Raw genomic sequence first — 19,596 nt, 5'->3', positions numbered from 1 at the left:
AATGTCCCTAATTAAAATGTATTGTAATGTATTATTTGCAATGCAAACAACCTTTTAATAGGTTTGTTGAATGTTACTAGATAAAACAACTGTAAATATGGTTATTTGAATGAGATTGGGGATGCCAAGAGAACCAAAGACTTTACGTAACTATTGTGGTGTATTTAAACACTGTTAAAATCATAGGCTGTCACTCTACATGTCAGGGTTTTTCCCTAGTCCTGCTTACAAGCTAGGGGGCTCTGTAGGGAAGTGTGCAAACTAGGTCTAGCAGCAGTCAGTTTGCAACCAGCCAGCCTAAAGTAAGGTGGAGTGAGCTGTACACTGCTGTTTTAGGGAGCAGTCTGCTTTGTCTCTCTCTAGTGTCGGGTTCTTGTGTGTTATTGTTTTGAATTCTAAAAAATAAAGTCATGTTACGTTGCAACCTTCCGGCAAGAGCACTTATGTTTTTATATAACTTCTCTGTGTGTGTGCTATGGCATCTGCTAAGCCATCCTGCTTCCTTTAAGTGGGAGTGGGACTTGAATCCCACTTCAGCCCAGAAATCAATGGAGTTAAGCAATTTACTAATTGTAAAATGAGATCAGAATTGGGCCCAGTATCTCCATCTCTTGTGCAAAGTGAATGGTCTCCCCATGTATTATATTTGGCTGAGTTACAGTGTAGAAATAGGCAAAAACCAAAATGTGAACTGGATTAATAGATTATAAACCCACAAGGGACCATTGTGATTAGTCTGACTTCCTGTCTCACACAGGCCATTACGCTGCCTTGAATTAATTCCTGTTTGAACTAGAGCAGATCTTCTAGAAAAACATCCAGTCTTGATTTAAATTTTGCCAGTGACGGAGAATCTATCACAGCCCTGGATAAATTGTTCCAATGGTTAATTACTGTTAAAAATTTGCACCCTTATTTCTAATCTGAATTTGTCTGGCTTCAACTTCCAGCCATTTACCCTTGTTATAACTTTGTTTGCTGCACTGGTATTTATAAAGTGTGATTAAGTCACTCCTTAACTTTCTTGTTGATAAGTTAAATAGATCAAGCTCCATGAGTCTTTCACTATATGGCATATATTCCAATCCCTTAATCAGTCTTGTGGCTCTTCTCTGAACCCTCTCCAATTTTTCAACATCCTTCTTGAATTGTGGACACCAGAACTGGCCTCAGTATTCCAGTAGTGGTTGCACCAGTGCCAACTGCAGAGATAATATAACTTCTCTACTCTTCCTTGATATTCCTGTTTATACATCCAAGGATCACATTGGCCATAGTGTTGTACTGGGAGCTCATGTTTAGCTGATTATCTACCATGACCCCCAAGTCTTTTCCAGAATCACAGCTTCCCAGGAGAGAGTGCCCCATCCGGTAAGTATGGTCTGCATTCTTTGTTCCTAGATGTTTGACTTTACACTTGGTCATACTGAAGTGCAGGTTGTTTGCTAGCTCCCAATTTACCAAGAGATCCAGATCACTCTGAATCAGTGACCTCTCATCCTATTTATTTACCACTCCCCCAATCTTTGTGTCATCTGTAAACTTCAGCAGTGATAATTTGGTGTTTCCTTCCAGGTCACTGATACAAATGTTAAATAGCGTAGGGGCAAGAACTGATCCTGGTGGCACCTTACAAGAAACACACCCACTCGATGATTCCCTGTTTACAGTTAAATTTTGAGACATATCAGTTAGCCAGTTTTTAATCCATGTTGATTCTAGTTTCTTAATCAAAATGTGGTGCAGTATGAAGTCAAAAGCCTTAAAGAAATCTAAGGATCTTATATTAACACTACTTCCTTTATCAACCCAATTTGTAAGTTCATCAGAAAACGATATCAACAGAGGTTTTTTGAAATCTAGATTGGACCTGAATTTTGGGGTCTCAACCCATCTGTCTTGGACTTTAAGTTTGTCATGCCTAGAGCCTTGTATTTTTATATACTCTGTTAAATGTATGCTTTCAGGGCCATATCTTCAATTGGTGTACATCTGTGTGGTTCCATTTAAGTCAGTGGAGTTATGTCCATTTACATTAGCCGAGGATCTGGCCCACCATGCTCCGTAAGTGATAAACATTAATCCGCTGGTGCTCAGAATTTGTCCTCATTGTGTTTCATACATTCATGGAGGCAAAGATCATGTTTGTGCCTAGACACTAAGGTGATGGGGAAAAGGGCAGGAGTGGAGAGAGAGAGAGAGGGAGACTCTTCTGCATTAAATTTGCTTGATATACTGAACAGAGTTGTCGTTACAGCATAATATAGTATAGTTAATTCTGCTCCTGGACTTTAACCACTTAGACTTATTTCTGATTTATTTAAAAAACTAGCCACTGACTTTCATTCTCTCTCTCCAGATGGGCGAGGTAGGAGTGATGTTTTCCACAACCAGACCTTACAATTTCCTGAGCCCCCAAAGCTCTGGAGGGTTAGCAGTAGCTCCTCTGGGTTCTGTTCTAATGGGGGGAAAAGAGGGCTTGGAGTCCCCAGAGCTTAGGGTGACATCTGCTAATAGTTAAGGGCTCTGCTGTGCGTGATAGGCCCAGCCCAGGCCTGAGGGTAGGTGTGGAGCCAACCTGTCCCTGTGATCCCTCCTGGAGCTCCCAGAATCGAGGTGGGACATACCTGCTAGTATGGCAACATGCTCCCCTCTCTGTGCTGGCCAGCTATACTGGCCAACACAGAGGAGTTGGGGTGAGGTATTGGTCCTGTCCACCCTCTGCCCATTTTGTCTGACTTGCGCTCTCTGTGGTGCTAGGAGTGAGTGAATTCTGTGCTCTGTGGACCATGGGGACTGCAGTTGTCCCTGGCTACAGAACAAAAGGTGTAAGGACAGGAGGCTTTTTGGTGGGCACACCCACACAAAAGTCAAACCCTGTCTAACCCTATTGATCTATCTGCATTCCCATTTTGAGCCCATTTTGCCAGAGGGTTGATGATTTACTGGGCTATAAAATTGATTTACTGGGTCAATATGCACCAGAAGGCTCCTGGTCAGATGTACATTTTCTTCCTTTTTTATTTATTCCATGGCAGGTCTGAGTGCTGCCCTACAGAAAGTCAGGTAGAGGTATTTACAGACGAGCCTCAGCATTTGCAAAGGCTGGGATTGCAGCCTCATTGAAACTCCTGTCAGCAAGTCAATACAATTAGAGTGATAGACCAGATAACATCTCCTTTATGTATTTTCCTTTCCTGATAGCCCAAATCACTTATTTCCCTGACAATTAATTCTCCAGATACTAGAGAGACAAAGTGGGGGAGGTAATATCTTTTATTGGACCAACTCTTGTTGGTGAGAGAGACAAGCTTTTGAGTTTATACAAAGCTTGTCTCTCTCACCAACGGAAGTTGGTTCAATAAAAGACATTACCTCACCTGCCTTGACTCTCTAATATCCTGGAACCAACGCGGCTACAACAACACTGCCTACATATCTCCAGCTACTGATATTTTCCAGCTAGCAGGAATACGAATATTCACTGGCCTGTGTATGTACTGGAATTGGACGAAACTTTTGTAAGAAAGTTTGGAAGCAAGCAAAACCAATCTGTTCACCCAACAGCTCACCCACTGGATTTGCAAACCTCTTGGGGAGCTTGGGCCTGAATTTCAAGTGGCAGTTGTCTGGAACGTCTCATTTTTGGCTGAGGTTTGTTTTGAGTTGTCAAGTTCATTTGCAACCTTAGCTCATACTGGAAACGCATTGTCACAGTTCAGGGCAACTGCACGTTATGGCCCAGCAAGGGCACCCATGCTAGGCTCCCATCTCCTCAGCCGTCACCTCTCTTGAGTGGAGACACCTGACCAGGGTTTCCCCAGGCTGCACAGTCCCGGCGTATGCTGTGAGTTCCCTCAGCAAGGCAGACTGTCCAAAGAGGCCTTGTTCCTGCACTTTGGGTTCTCCTCAGAGCCCATAAGCAGCTAGGGTTGCCAGCCATCCAGGATTGTCCTGGAATCTCCAGAAATTAAAATTAATCTTTAATTAAAGATTATGTCATATGACGAAATCTCCAGGAATTCGGCCAACCAAAGTTGGCAACCCTATAAACAGCCCAGGGTTCTAAGTTACCACACAGCTTTTTCTAAGCAAGCACGTCTATTGTTAAGGTGAGAACATTGCAGAGAAAACCTATCAAAACAATTAAATAACCTATATAGATGCTAATAAGCTTCCCAGAGATCACCCCCTCAGTCTCCATAAGAGCTCTGGTCAGTGTCAGTCCTTCCAACCCTTCCCTAAAAATTGGGGTCCTCTTCTTGGTCACAAGGTCCTATCTGTTTGCTGGGTCAGGAAGCAGGCCCAGAGTAAGTTTAAACTCAGGCTATATATCCGTTCTGTTGGCCTCTGGAGAATCCAGTTTGAGCCAATATAGGTGAGCCTTATCAGGGGTGGGACCTCTCAGGAGATGTTACAGCCTGAGTTAATTTGCCTCATCACATCCCACTGTTCTTAGTTCCTGGATGGCTGTGTTTTCCTCTCCCCCATGGAATTATATACAAACCCTGGCCCACAATGACACACAAACTTAATGCGATAAGACCTCCCAAAGATACTTCGGGAAATTGCCCTATCTGTCACACCCATGTTAACTAAAATCAAAGAAAGGGTTCCCTTGAACTTCTATGAACCGCGGTTCTGCCATCAAGCAGCCAACTTAACATTGTATACCGCAGGGCTGTGGCTCTTTGTCATATTATAATAGACCACACTGCTGAAATAAGTCTGTTGTGGGGAATGATGGGTGTGGTTGTAGGGATATTAAAGAAGGTACTAACAGTGATTCCCCCAAGAGACAGTGACCCCCTCATAATTTGGCCCCCACACTTTAAAATCCAACAGTTTCACCAAGTACAAAAATCTCTTGGGTCTTCTGTTAAAACTTGTAAGCTACTGTCCGTAGAAACCATTGATTATATCTATCCTGTGAAAGATATTTTACTACTATGTAAAACTTACAAACAAGTTAACTGACTTTGTTCTTGAAGTAATTGATACAATGTAAACAAACGCTATAAGTTGTTAAGTGACTTTCACTTCATTCAACTGCTCCTAGGACAGACCCCCACCCTCTGTTATTAAAGGGCCGGGAGTCTCAAATGAATTAGCACACACTCTGAAAGTGGTGGAGACAGTAAATTAAAATATGGTTAAGGGATGGAATGTATGCTGATGAATGCTTGATATACATGGATGGTTAGGGAGGTGCCAGCCTAGAAAAGGAGTATCCATCGGCCGAAGAATGTGTCAAGTGGAAGACCAGAAACCCCCGGAGGGTAAACTGGGATCCACCCCATCACCTGGAAGGATGAGAAACACAAACTTTGGACAGTGTGGAGCCACCAGGAATGTGCCACTTTGGACAGGAATGTGCCATCTGCTGATTGAGTCAGCAACAGCAGGATGAAACAGCTCCCATAGACTAACATAGGAACTAATTCCTATAAGAATGGACTCTAAAGACTGATGACTTTGAGTCTCTGGTTCTGCTGCCAGCCTCCAGGAGCATCAGGTGCACCTGACACAGACTCGACTCCATCCTCATGACCAAGATACCTGGCCAGTAACTTGGCATGAGCAACTTCTAGGCTGGTAACTATAACACCTATACAGAACTTGAATGAATGATTGTGTGAATGAATCTCTCTCTCTCTCTCTCTCTCTCTCTCTATATGTATGTGTGTGTGTATAAGAAATAAGTAGTCAAACAACTTTGTTTACTTTTATCTTTTGCTTTATCAGTATATTTACAATAAATGTGGCATCTTTGCCTTATCCCTTTTAATAAGATCCTGCTGGTTTTTATTCTATTGGTATAACATGGTGTGGGGGATCACTTGGATTTTCAGATGGGAAGGTCTCTGTCAACCTTTAAATTAACGGATTTTCTCTACCTACCTACCTACCTGCCTGTCTATCTTCCATCACTATAGCATCTGTTGGTGAGCTTGTTGTGTGTGTATTTTACCCACAGAGCAATATGTGCTGTATAAAGCTTTGATCTCCTTGTTAGACTCCACCTTTAAACTTACTTGAGTGGTGATGGATTACCTGTGGAGCAAGCAGAACAGGTCACACATAGAATTCCTTTGGGACCAGACCAAGGTCTTCTACTGATGATTTGATTTGACTGAGGTAGTTGAAGTATTAAAATAAGATGCTTAGCACCTCTAGCAATCTGTTAAACAACAATAATCCCTGATTTATTTGAAGGTACCATCAAAAAGACGTCCCTGCACGTCCGTTGAGATAATGTCATGTATGTGACCGAAGTGCAGTCAGCTACCATGACATAGGTAGTATATTGGCAGTGCATAGCTGGAGGTTTAGTGTGAGCTTGGTGAGGATGCTAGCTTGGGTCTTGGGAGATCTGGGTTCAATTTCTGCTCCACCACAGACTTCTTGTATGATCTGGGGCCAAGTCATTTAACCTCTCTGTGCCTCAGTCTCCCATCTATAACACAGGGACAATAGCCCCACCCTGCCTCACAGGGGTGTTGTGAGGCTAGCTATATTAAAGGTTGTGAGGCGCTTGGATATTACAGTAATGTGGGCAGATTGCTTAAGGAGACCCCCACTGCTCTTAAAGAAGATGCAGTTAGTCACACAATGGGGCTTTAAAGCAAATGTGCAAATCCACAAAGCACGGACGTTGTTACAACAGTGCCCGAACCCCGAGCTCAGGCATTACAGCTTCCTAGTACCCATTAATCGAAGGTCCCACACAGCTAAGGAAAATTCCACACAGTGCTTTACCATTGAGGAAGTATTTTCCCAGTGCTGGTGAAGTGCTCCCTGTGTGAAATTCACTCGTGTGCAGAAGGCCAGCACAAGGCCTCTGACAAACCCTACTTAAGCCCTATTTTGAGGATTGCAGTGATGCATAAACCTTGTGCCAGGGCTCCTTTTCACAGGAATTCAGCCTCTGTGAATGGGACCAAACACTGCACAAGATTGTTGCTGTCTATTTTAAAAAGTGGACATTTGAAGCCATGTACATTTGCTCAGTAAAGGAGAAAAAGACTTCCCCTAATGAAAGCCAAGAAAGAGAGAGAGTGGCTGCATGGTCCATGGATTGTATTCCCAACTCTGCCACTGACCGGCTTCTGTGACTTGGGGCAAGTCACTTCACCTCTCTCTGTACATGTCTCACTTTCTCTCTCTTGTCCCTTTAGATTGTAAGCTCTCTGGGGCAGGGTCTGTTCTTACTCTGTGTATATACAGCACCCAGCGCAATGAGGCCCTCATCTCTGATGGTGTCTCTGGATATTACAGTGACACAAATAATACATAACGAAGGTATTTCATAATACTGAAACTGACTCTAAGGCTACATCTACACTACGAGTAAGGGGTGTGATTACACTGCTCATGTACACATATTTGTGCTAGCTCTCATCAAGCGAGCCTGAGTATAAACAGCAGTGTAGCCCTGGTAGCTCCGGGGTTGGCAGCTGAGTACCCACCTGTGTCATGCAGGTTTGTGTACTTGGCACAGCTCAGCCGTGCTACCGCTGCTACTAAGGACACACTGCTATTAATACTCAGGCTAGCTTGATGAAGAGGGGAGGGGAATCACACCCTTGCTCCTCGTGTAGACATAGCCTAAATGCTAAAAGAAACGAGAGGCCGAGAGTGCAAAGACTTAGAAAAATAAGAGTGAAACTGGAATTCGGGTACAAATTCTTCCCAGCAAGAGGGGTGGACCAAGGCTGTGGGTATAAGCGTATTTAAATGTTGGGTACTATTATGGAAAGAAAAGGGACGGAAGATGATGTGGGGATGTGGGAGTGAGAAAAGGGGAACTAGCTTATTGGGCCAATTGATCTCTTCGTGCCCAGAAAATCCTTCTGTTCTTTTTTACTTCCGATGATGAAAGCTTCTTTGAGCCTTGTGGAGAACTGGGAAATATCTGTCGGATGGTTTATGAATATTGTGCAGGTGTCGGTGTATTTGTTTGTGGGGGGGGTTACTCGCTCTCTGGAGTGAGATCAAAAGAGGGGGCTGGTTAAGGAGACCAAGCAGGAAAGGCAACACAGTGGGCTAGAAAAGGAGCATCCCAACAAGCACAATCACCAGGTGAATAGTTTTTAAGAGGCAACTTCTGGGCCCCAACCCTGGTTATATCGTAGCTGTTTTGCCAGGGCTCAGAACCTGGAGCTCAAAAGATACCAATCCGCCCTGTAGAAAGGGAGGGGGAAGTTGCCAGCTCTTGCAGGCTGACACAGCTCTGATGGAGAATCAGTCTGCAGCAAGCAGGCTGTAACATGGCCCCCAAGCAAACAGGGAGGCACCAAGCCTAAGTGATGTCTCCCTAGAGGTTTGAGGGGAATGCCAAATATAGGTTACACAATATGCATCTAGCTTGTTTTAAATCCATTTCTCTGACAGCTTTGCACTTTTTGGCCAATAAATCATAGTTGGTTTTGAACAAGCTGCTAATTTGTCATTGAAAACTATTACTGTTCCCAGGCTCCTGAAAGGAAACTCTTGCAGGTGCCAAGCCCGTCGAGTCTGTTGGGAACACATTTGGCAACTAGCGGATGTAACCTGGACATGCAGCTGGAGAGTGGCTGAATCAAGGGGTCCCACCCCAAAAAGAAGTGGAAGCATGGACTTGTCATTTGAAAGGGGTACACTTGGGACTAGAAAAGGGTCTCAGAAGGGGCAGCCTATGTAGGGACTGTGACTGGCTTTACTGCCCCTTCTGCAGGACTCAGGAGTGTGTCGGGGCCTGTGAGAATATTTACTGAAAAGACAATATTCAGGGAGTGCACAGTAATAATTTAACTGTGTTTAGATTCTAGGTCTCTGTGACAGAATACACCTCTGTATTCACATCTTACACAGTATTGTAATAATCTTTGTACAAAGTATGCCTTTTAAGGTATCATTTGAAAACTCATAATTTGCTGATCATTATTGTCCTGGTAAAATATGTGTGGCAACATTGTATGTGAAGTTATAAAATTTCTCTGTATGGTGTTATTAACTTGTGTTCCAAACCCCACAGCCTTGCCCAAACAGAAGATGGCAAACAGGTCTGTCCTAAACAAAGGAACGTGTGCTCTGCTTAATTTACATTTAAGCAGTAAACAGGGTCATCAAGCAGGAAGGGAAGACAAAGGAAGTTCAAACAGGTGAAAAAAAACAGTAGGGAACATCCTTCTACACAGACTCTGTCTCTTAGTGCCCAGCTGGAAATGTTTTTCAAGAAGGGGACTGAAATAATAAAAAGGAGGGGCAAACACTCCAAGGCACCTCCCTATCTCTCCCACCCCATTGCATTCACTGCACCTGAAGAAGCAAAGGAAGACTATGTTGGGCACTCGGGGAGGGGCCCTGACTGGACAGTTTGGTCAGTAAAACTGCTGAAAGCATGTGGTGAGAAACTTTGCTTGAATCTGATAAAATTTGTTAAGCTAGGCATTAGTAAGCATTTTATCTTTATTTTTCTTTTAACTATTTCTGATTTTTATGCCTCATTACTTGTGCTCACTTAAAATCTATCCCTTGGTAGTTAATAAACTTGTTTTACTGTTTTATCTAATCCAGTGTGTTTAAATGGAAGTATCTGAAGAAGTATTTCAGATAATAAGCTGGCGTATTATTCCATAAAGGAATAACAGACTTAAAATATTTGCATTGTCTAGGAGGCAGTTGGGCCGTGCAGGATATATATTTCTGGGGGGAAATCTGCGACTGGTGGTGTGTTGGGGTCACCCTGCAGTAGAACTAAGGCTGGTGAGAGCCAAAGTGTAGTCCAAGTGTGGCTGGCAGGCTGCTATTACACACAGACTCTCAGGGCGTGGCTTGCATGCTGGAAGGCTGTTTAGGAGAGGCCCAGCTGGGAGTTACTTCAGCAAGGCATTGTAAACCACCCAAGGTTGCAGGGTAGGGGTGACACAACTACTCATTAGTCTGCATTGTACCTTGGTATTTCACAGCCTCTTTCTCCTTGTCTCCAGTTATAGACTTTTTCATCCCAGGCAGGAACTGGGTTTTTTCCCCGCTACTGATCCTTGTCCGCTCTCATTAATCTTGTCTTACCAGGTTATAGTGTTCATGCAGCTCAGAGGCACAGTACCTTTAAAAGCCCTTTTCAAAGGCATTGCCTAGTGATATGGGAACCTAGTCACATGATTGTAAGGCTACGAATGCATCGCCCTGTGATGTAAATTTATATCCCTCTATAGGTGATTTTTATTATACATAATAATAAATAATGTGTAGGACTGTTTGATTGAACAGTCTCGCTCATGAATGCAGCCCTTCTGAGCTGTTGTAATGCTGAGCTGGTTTTGTTATGTTATCAACAAGAATGCAACCAGCACAGGAAGTCAGCAATTTTCTTTCGATTTTATATGTTTGGTCAAACTGAAGGACTTTCCAAATCTGTTGATCAGAGGTGTTTCATCCCTGGTCTCTACGTGCAAAGGGAAGGCAAGTGACAAGGGAGGTGTTTTCAGGGGAGATCCACTTTGTTTTATTGTAATAGTTTCATGCCCTCGGTGTGACTGTCTGTCTACCTGCCTGTAAAGCGCCAGCCAAACTTTGGGTGCCATATAAATAAATATAGGAGACGTCCAGCTCCTGAACTGGGTCTGGGATCCAAATACCCTTGATGTCCGGGGCTGTGGAGATCCCATGGATGGGTTCGCAACCATCCTTGTTTCAGGTGTCACTTCAAGCAGACCACATAGCACTATGGAAGCACTCAAAGTGCTAGAGGAGTTAACAAACCACAGAGGGTGCGGCTATTGTTTTTGCTGAATGCTTTATTTCATCATAATGAATTTGTGGAATTTTGGTCAGATTCCAGGATGGTTAATTAGTTATCATAACCTGATCGGTTCATGCCCAGTTGCAGCAGGAGCAGCTGGAGTCGAAGACCAGGCCAGCCTGGCAATTTTGCAGGTAGGTTTTCCCATTCACACAGTGGTAGAAGCTGTTACTGTTAGATGGATCTGGATAGAGGCCACTGGCCTTGCTAGCACAGAAGCCAGTGCCACCAGAGCTGCTTGGGCTGCTGCCTGAACCACTGCTGGGGTTGCTACCGGAACTGCCACTCCCGCTTCCACTTCCGCTACTGGGAGCTTCTGTGATTGGAGAAATGGGCTGAGCAGGGGCTGTGCAGCCTGAAATAAAAGCAGATCATGACGATTCCATGATGATTCTACCAGGAAATGGGCCAGGTTTGCACTTCATTCAGGATGAGCTATCTATCTACCCACCCGTTTTCATGGCCCCCGCCATTTCAGCAGTGAAGGAGTCCCAAAAAACACATTTTAGTTCCTGAATTCATATTTGCTGAAGTTAGGTTAAAATCATATCTGGGCTTCTGATTGCTTCATTATAAACAGGAAACTAAACCCTTACATTCAGATTTGGATCCAGTTTCAGCTTCCCAAAGGATCCCAAAGTTTAGGTGTATTCACTCCTGATCTGCAGCAGGTCCGTCTTCCCCACTCCCACTTCCCCTTCCCACAGCTCTGTTAGTAGAGCTCAGTCTCAATCCTGCTGTGTCAGCCCCTGTCTAATCGCGGGCAGATACTAGCAATCGTACTGAACTGTGAACTGTTTTTGCCCTGTGACCACACCTGAGAAGACTGAAAGCCATGTTTCCATATCATTAATCATGACGTGGATTGAACTAAGTCTCAGGGAGATGAAAAGCTGTAGAGTTAGTCCCCTGTGTCACTTTACCATCTGACTTTGCACCTAACTCGATGGCATTCCCGCAAAGGGGAAAGGGTAGAAATGTCCTAAAATAAGGAGTTGTGGATGCATCTGAAGAAGTGAGGTTTTTTACCCACGAAAGCTTATGCCCAAATAAATCTGTTAGTCTTTAAGGTGCCACCGGACTCCTTGTTGTTTTATCTATATCTTATTAGTCTTGAGAGAGTGGCTATTCAGGGGTACATTGAATAAGGCCAAAAGCAATATTATACACCCCTGCTAGCGTGCAGATTCTCATCTCTATGTGTGAACAGGGAGTTAATTCTGGGAGCCCGTCCTGCTGGAGTCACTCACTAGTGCTCTGCAGTCCAAGAGCGGTCTTCAGAGTGTTGATCAGGGGGAATTTGCCCTGGTTGCAGAACGTGCCAGTGAAGTCATCCAGGTCCAGAGACCAAACCATAGCGCCTCCAAAGTTATTCTTCATCAGCCACTGAGCCTGTTAAGTGCCAGGAAAGAAGCTAAAATCAGCCCAGATGCTAATGCTGAATGGAAGCCTCGCCTGGCACTAGTTACACCAGAAGGTCTCACATACCTTGATGTTGAAGCTCTTGATGTTGTCATATCCAAGCCACTCGTTGCCCTTGTAGGCATAGGGGACATCCTGAGGAGTATCCCAAGCCTGGGTGGCTCCATTCTTCAGGAAAGTGCAGATCTAAGCAAGGTGGAAGTGAGAATTTTAACAAGTGTCCCATAAAAAAAGAACAAGTCCAAAGTGCGACAATTTCTTTGACTTACTCATTAATTATGACCATAAGTATTGTCTCTAAGGATTTGTACTCCTTAATCAGCTTCATTTAATGTAAATAACGCCAAGAGGTGATGTGGAAGAATTAGACACACTGCAGGAATTAGAGTAGGCTCCCTGATTGCTTTACCTTGTGGACTCAGTAATTAATAATCACTTAATTTACCCATTGTGTCTAATAAGGCATTTATGGTGTGCAAGGATGAGGGTGCATTTTATTCTGTTTCTGACACATTCAGCTGAAATTAGCTAGTGTAATATAGTCTATTTTTAAATCAGGCAGAATAAATCACTAAAAATAAGGTATTCTGTGAATCTATATCCTTGTTTCTCTTCTCTTTGTCCATGAACAAACTAATTTTTTTTCATGAATTAATTAGCTAGTTGCAATTAGTCAATGGGATCTTTTGTTAGAATTCATTTCAGCCTATGACTCACTGGCTAACAGTTCTCCGTGAGTATTAGTGATTTAATATTTGTGTGAGATGAGCGAGCACACATGCCTCATAGTAAGCCCAGAACCCAGATTGTCTTGTGTAAGGTCCAGCAGGCCCTGGTCCTGAGGCTGGAGCACCGACAGCAGTGTTGGATGGGTTGCTCAGGATGAAGGTGTGTCCGTAGGTTGGGAATCCAACAATGAGCTTCTCAGCTGGAGCACCGTTGTCCTTCCAGTAATTCATGGCATAGTCCTATAGGCAACAGACGAGTTAGTCTCTCCAAGGAATTGCAGACAGCAATGTTAATTCCTACATCTCTGCAATTGTAAAGGCTGATGTCATTACAGACCGAAAGGACCCTGGCCCTAAGCTTTCAAGATATACTTACAACATTGAAGTAGACATTGCTACCGGTGTCAGCCGGGCCTTTGTAGAGAGGGCTGTTCTCTCCAGTGTATCCTTCCCAGGAGCCATGGAAGTCGTAGGTCATCACATGGAAGTAGTCCAGATACCTGTGGGGATCATTACATACATTTATCTCCAATCCTTTTTAACCGCGGAATGGTTCATTGACCTGTTAGTGCTGGCTCCACAGTGGTGCCACTGGTCATGCTCCCACTTCCTGCATGCATGGCTTCTCCACAGCCTACCCCTCTTCTCCTGCACAGTGGTTCTACTCCTCTTTGGGTCTTGTGCGCCCTTAGGATGGGATGAGGATTTAACCCATAGTGCCAATGAGTGCTTAGAACTAGGTGGTAGGTGCAATTGTGTGCTCTGAGGAAACCTTTCATAGGCTCAGTGCACATACCAAAACAGGGGTGACCCAATGACTTGCCCTGCTATTCAACATCTGAACATCAGATCCTTGTGCCGATGTCTAGGATGTTAATTTATCTTCTGAAGTGGAACTGTCCCCATAACAGTATCCAAGTGTTGGTAATGACTAAGATAGAGGCCAAGTTCTGACCTACCTCCCCCTGCTTGGGAGCAGCCATAGGATGGGTATTTGCCTTTATCAGATGTTAAAAGAAGATTTAAAAAGGAGACAACCCAGCCATCTGAGAGTGTGGTACTCACTGGCCAAGCTGAGGAATCTGGTAGCCTGACTCAATGTTAGAGAGCCCTGCAGCCACAGCAGCTGTCACCAGGAGCCTGGGTTTGTTAACCTGCTTGGCTTCCTGCTCGAAGGCTTCCAGCATTTCCTAGGAGATGGCAAGGAAAAGGTTAATGACTCCCTACCACCACCAAGGCGGAGTCCTCATGGCCTTCAAAGTTCTGAACAGAGAAGTGCTCAAACAGCCTCCAACCCCCTTTCTGTCTCCAGTTTGTGTTCTTGAGACCCTCCCATCCAGTGCAACCAAAGGAAAGCCTGTTTCATACTGTGATATTGGGGATGGAATTAAAGTAATTTGTCTGCTCTTAAGAACTTTTAATACATTAAGTGAAGGAACCTTGTTACTGTCAAACATACTGAAATTGTGACTCTCGATGCTTTCAGCTATTTTGGTTGGAGTCTCTTACACTAAGGACCAGATAGTCCGCTAATGGAAACATCAGGTGAGGATATGTTATTTGTATTGTAGTGGAGAGTGCTGCAATGAGATTGTCTCAGTGGTCTCCCTCATGAAAAGCAGATGTGTACCTTGTCTTAAATCAGTAAATCTAACTCATCCAAGGTTTCTTCTGAATTAACACAGAATCTGGTTCACTGTGATTCTGATCAGCTGTGCCTTACCCTGAATGTCATTCCACATGAATTTCCTTCTGGCTTCTCTTTAGCTAATATCTGATTTCCAGCTTACCTGGACCAGGACGGTGAAGAGAGCCTTGTCCTGAGCTGTGCTGCCTCTGGAGCCAGGGTATTCCCAGTCAAAGTCCAGTCCGTCAAATTCATACTGGCGCAGGAATGTGATGACAGAGTTGATGAAGGTCTGGCGGTTTTGAGGTGTGGAAACCATTGCACTAAATCTAGGGAAGCAGAGGAGAAAAGGGTCAGTGGAAGAAGCTGTTGATTGTTTCCATCTAGCTTTGCAATACCGTGATGCAGCCACAGGAAGTGGATGGGTTGGACTTACGGTGCCGTTCCGAAATTCCAGCCTCCGATAGCCAGGAGAGTCTTCAGTTGTCCGTTCCTGCAAAGGGAGGGATTAAAAAAAAAAAGTTTCACAACAGCTAAAAATATTTAAGCCTATTTCTAGTCATAAAGGAAGGGCCAATTTAAACGATTGCCCTCTTGCTACTCTTAATAATGAGTGACCTATTTGCCGCCTTAAGCTGTATTCCCTTGTTACATGGTCTGATGACTAAACCAAGACTAGATTTAGGCCCACCCTTTAATCCACAGTGGCTCAATACTTGTGAGCTGACATGTACTCTCATCTTTGCTACCTGCTTCTTTTCTTTGTATTCTCTCAACCAGCGCCTGAGCTAGAAATGTCATTGATCTGCACTTGATCAAGCTGCTCTCTCTGTCTATGTGGAGAGCGATTTGTTGCCTATGGTCCTCTAGACTTGGACCATTTTGGAATAGGGAGGTTGCTACATGAACTTCACTGGACATCTATGGGTGGGTATTATTGCTGTCCACTGTAGAGCTGGTCTGTGACTTACTTGCCCCTAAGAAGCAAGACAAGGGATTTCTCTTTATTCTAGATACCTACTGGTTTTTCAAGCCATTGAAGGATTTGTAGAGTGTCACATCATTCCATTCAATGGTGGTGATCTGATTGTTGGACATTCCAGCGAAGGCATAGATCAGGTGAGTACACAGGCATGGGTCAATGTTGTCAGGTTTGAACTTCCCAAGGCCTGGTCTATATTGGCCCCAGTTGGTGAAATAACATGTCAGCAGATAAGCAGAGCCTGAAGAGAAGAGGGGGAGATGTCATAGGGGAGTTTGCCATGAAGAGCAGAACAAAATAATATGAGAAAACTCAACCCTGTAAAAAATTGTAGAGCGTTCTTCTTCACTATACTAGACAGAAGGTACCAATTGGGCCTTAGTGTATGTTGCAAATCTTCCATGATCATTTTATGTTGTACTCAGAGACAGTGCCACTGGGGTAAGTTGTTTTAAGAATGTAGTAAACAAAGATATACAGTCCTAGCTGCAGATTATCTAAATTGACTGATGGAAAATTTCCTTGTGATATAAGAAGTCACTCAGGCTAACCTAGGGTATTCAACCTTACATGAGAATCGGCTCTCTGAGAAAAAGTTTTGATTTCATCTTCCTTCTACTTTTCTTTCATTAAACCCTTCAAGCTAGGAGCTTGTCAAAAATTAAGAGTGTTAGTTTGGGATTTGGAATTGACCTTTCTATGAGGCTACTGCTGAGTGTCTTAGCAAAATGCCAACTTTCTTTATTATTTTTTTAAATCAGGGGTAGGCAACCTATGGCACGTGTGCCAAAGGCGGCACACGAGCTGATTTTCAGTGGCACTCACACTGCCCGGGTCCTGGCCACCGGTCCGGGGGGCTCTGCGTTTTAATTTAATTTTAAGTGAAGCTTCTTAAACATTTTAAAAACCTTATTTACTTTACATACAACAATAGTTTAGTTACATATTATAGACTTATAGAAAGAGATCTTCTAAAAACTTTAAAATGTATTACTGGCACGCAAAACCTTAAATTAGAGTGATTAAATGAAGACCCGGCACACCACTTCTGAAAGGTTGCTGACCCCTGATTTAAATGGTGGATTCCTCTTCTTGTTCTACAACATAACAGGCCACATTCATTCCTGATGGGACACTACTGAAGCCTGCAGAGATTTGGGGACGCCCCCTTAGTTTGTCAATGGTACCTGTTTCTTTTATATCTTTTCTTAATCTGCCTTAGAAAGAAAGCTACTCAGTACTCTAGTGTTTTATTAAAAGCTGACTACCAACCAGGTTCTAGTATGAGCCTTACATAATGCTTTAATAAGTTAAATACATTAACTTAAATAGATAGAAAGGGCATACATTGATTGTATGCTATCTATCTATCTATCTATCTATCTATCTATCTATCTATCTATCTATCTATCTATCTATCTATCTATCTACTTTAAGGCACATAAAAGAGTAAACTAAAAGAATACAGAATATATTAAAATATCCTCCTTTCCCAAAGGGGAAACAAAAATCATAATATGTTTTCAGAATAAAAAAAACCTCATACCTATCTGTGCATTCAGCAGGAGTGCCAAACCTTTAAAGAAAAAGAGAATAATTACAACATTAAACCTGGGAATATGCAACTACTTGACTGGTATCAGGGCTGCACCTAAAATATCTTCTGTGTCCCATTACTGTGCATTTTAAAGAATGCGAGTAGTAAAGAAAGCAACTCTTTTTGGCTCATTGACAACTTTTGAGTCTTTGAAGTGTATTTTACATTTCAGCAGCTGTGTAAACAACACTGGGAATGCATATAAAAACAATGGGAATATCAAGAAGCGTGTTTATTTTTGCTTTCTAATGTTTGCTTTCTAACAGCAAGTGTTTAATAAATATATATAACTCATATCACAGATTATTATAAGGTATCATTATTATAATACCTAGCTCTTATAAAGCACTTTTCGTCCATAGAGCTCAAAGTGCTTTCCAAAGGTGGTCAGTATAAGAGCACAGAACGAGAAGGTGACTTGCTCAAGGTCACTCAGCAGGTCATGGCAGGGCTATGAATGGAACCCAGGTCTCTTGAATGCCGTGCTGGTGCTCTATCCACTAGGAGACACTACCTCCCTCTTTGTCCCTTGCAATAGACAGTTTTCTCTCCAATTATGCATGTGGGAAAACATCTTGCTGTGTTTTTAATTAACATTTATATTTCCAAACTTCCATTTTCCTTTAACTAGTCTCTTTGTAAATCTTTTAAAACATCTCTCTCTCTCTCTCTTTTCACATTTTAGCTTTGCTCAGAATTTTTGCTGCACTTGTTTTTAAATTCTAGGGGTGGTGCTACTTATCATTCCTGATACAGGGGTTCTGGGCCATACATCAAATCATGTGAGTTTCCCTCCCCAGGTCAGGTAGGCCTTCTGGTTGGGGGACAGGGATGACCAGATAGCCAGTGTGAAAAATCAGGACACTTTTTTTTCCCAGAAGGGTGGGGGTATAGGTAGATAAGACAACCCCCCTAATATCGGGATGCCTGGTCACCCTAGTCAGGTATCAAAAGGGGCAGACTGCAGAAAGGCAAAGGCTTAGGCCATAACATCATGGCAGGTGACACCATCATTTCCAGTGCATTGTCACTGCCTGTGACATCAAGGTGAGTGAGGCAGGACTTCCGGCTAAGGTGCTTCCAATGACATCATGCTCATTGTCTCATCCACCAATCTCCTGGTCATTTAGCGGGAGGTCAATATACTACTCACATAATAATACAATAAAACCCCAGCAGTATTAAATGAATCATTTCACAGGAACTCAGCTAGATAGGCACCTACGGTTACTCCATCCCCCCCCACCCCTTTAACTTTGTAGGAAAGACACCCGAGCCCTCTCTCAAAACCAATCAAATTGTTGTCCTTCACGTCTCAGTATGCAGTGTTGTTGTAGCTGTGTTGGCTATTAGAGAGACAAGGTGGGTGAAGTAATATATTTTATTGGACCAACTGCTGTTGGTGAGAGAGCCAAGCTTTCGAGCTTACACATTGCTCTTCTTCAGGACTAGGAAAGGAAAGCTTTTCTCTCTCTCTAACAGCGGCGGATCCAATAAAAGATATTACCTCACTCACCTTGTCTCTCTTTGCATCTCAGGTCATTTTGGGTGTGTCTACACTTTGAGCTGCGAGTGCGATTCTCAGCTGGAGGAGACACGCTCGTGTTCACTTGGATAGAGCGAGCACACTAAAAACAGCGCTAGCTCTATGATGAGCGGTGGGAGTGGTTAGCTGCCCCAAGTACATGCCACTACAAGAGAAGTTACAGAGCTGGACTTACCGGTAAGAAGCATCAACTTGGCCATCTTGCCTCTGTACTGATCCAGCCTTGCCTCTCTCTGGCTTTTATGTCATGCTTCCCTCTGGGCCGTGTGATCCTACTATCACCAAAGCCAGGGGAAGGTTGTGGCACTTGATGATTAGCCACATGTAACACATTCTAAAATGGAAACCAATATCTGCTATCTGCGGTACAATGGACCCGTCTGAGAATCTGAGTCTAAGAAAATAGTGTTATCAGTCTTTATATTTTACAGAGCTGCTGGACCCCGGTAGAAATAGATTACAGTGTTACAGTTGTTGGGAATGCTTGTTCTACTGATTAATTTTAGATTATATAAAAGATTACACAGTACTAAATAGTTACTGTACAACCACACTGTGCGCAGGTAGTAGATATTGTGTTATATAATCTGCGTATCCAAGGATTTTCTAGTCTTGGTTCTAGTCTGGCTGGAATCAAGAAGGTGTAGGATTTTTATACCCAATTTAGTTAACCAGCTCACCTGAACCATTTTTGCCAACTAAAGGCACTTAGGGTCTGGTTCTGCTCTCAGTTATATCAATTTAAGACAAGAATAATGTTATGAGCTGGGTGACACTTTGTTGTGGGTTGAGTTAAAACCTCGCTCAAACTGATGTGTGATTGCGCCATTCATTTAAGATAGTTGTAAGAAAGTTTTGGGGGCGGGCACAGCTAAAACAAGACCCAGAAGCTATCTCCACCTAGGTCA

The 19,596-nt window shown here is 43.3% G+C and overlaps 1 protein-coding gene across 1 annotated transcript; it reads right to left on the bottom strand.

The window, feature by feature from the left end:
• Positions 1 to 10,765: 10,765 nt before the first annotated feature.
• On the bottom strand, positions 10,766 to 18,982 carry LOC101940148 (acidic mammalian chitinase). The gene is made up of 11 exons (XM_005308278.3): positions 18,864 to 18,982; positions 17,092 to 17,121; positions 15,585 to 15,786; positions 15,000 to 15,056; positions 14,727 to 14,892; positions 14,002 to 14,126; positions 13,313 to 13,436; positions 12,991 to 13,176; positions 12,275 to 12,394; positions 12,037 to 12,178; positions 10,766 to 11,141 (listed from the first exon to the last, which is right to left on the bottom strand). Exons 1-11 carry the CDS (start codon positions 18,886 to 18,888, stop codon positions 10,858 to 10,860), a joined length of 1,461 nt encoding a protein of 486 aa, XP_005308335.2. The 5' UTR covers positions 18,889 to 18,982; the 3' UTR covers positions 10,766 to 10,857.
• Positions 18,983 to 19,596: the final 614 nt, after the last annotated feature.

This window comes from Chrysemys picta, chromosome 4 (genome assembly GCF_011386835.1).
Source record: "Chrysemys picta bellii isolate R12L10 chromosome 4, ASM1138683v2, whole genome shotgun sequence".
In the NCBI taxonomy this organism is placed as follows: Eukaryota; Metazoa; Chordata; order Testudines; family Emydidae; genus Chrysemys; species Chrysemys picta.
Note: the sequence above shows the minus strand (reverse complement) of the source record. Positions and strands in the feature narration are given on the sequence as shown.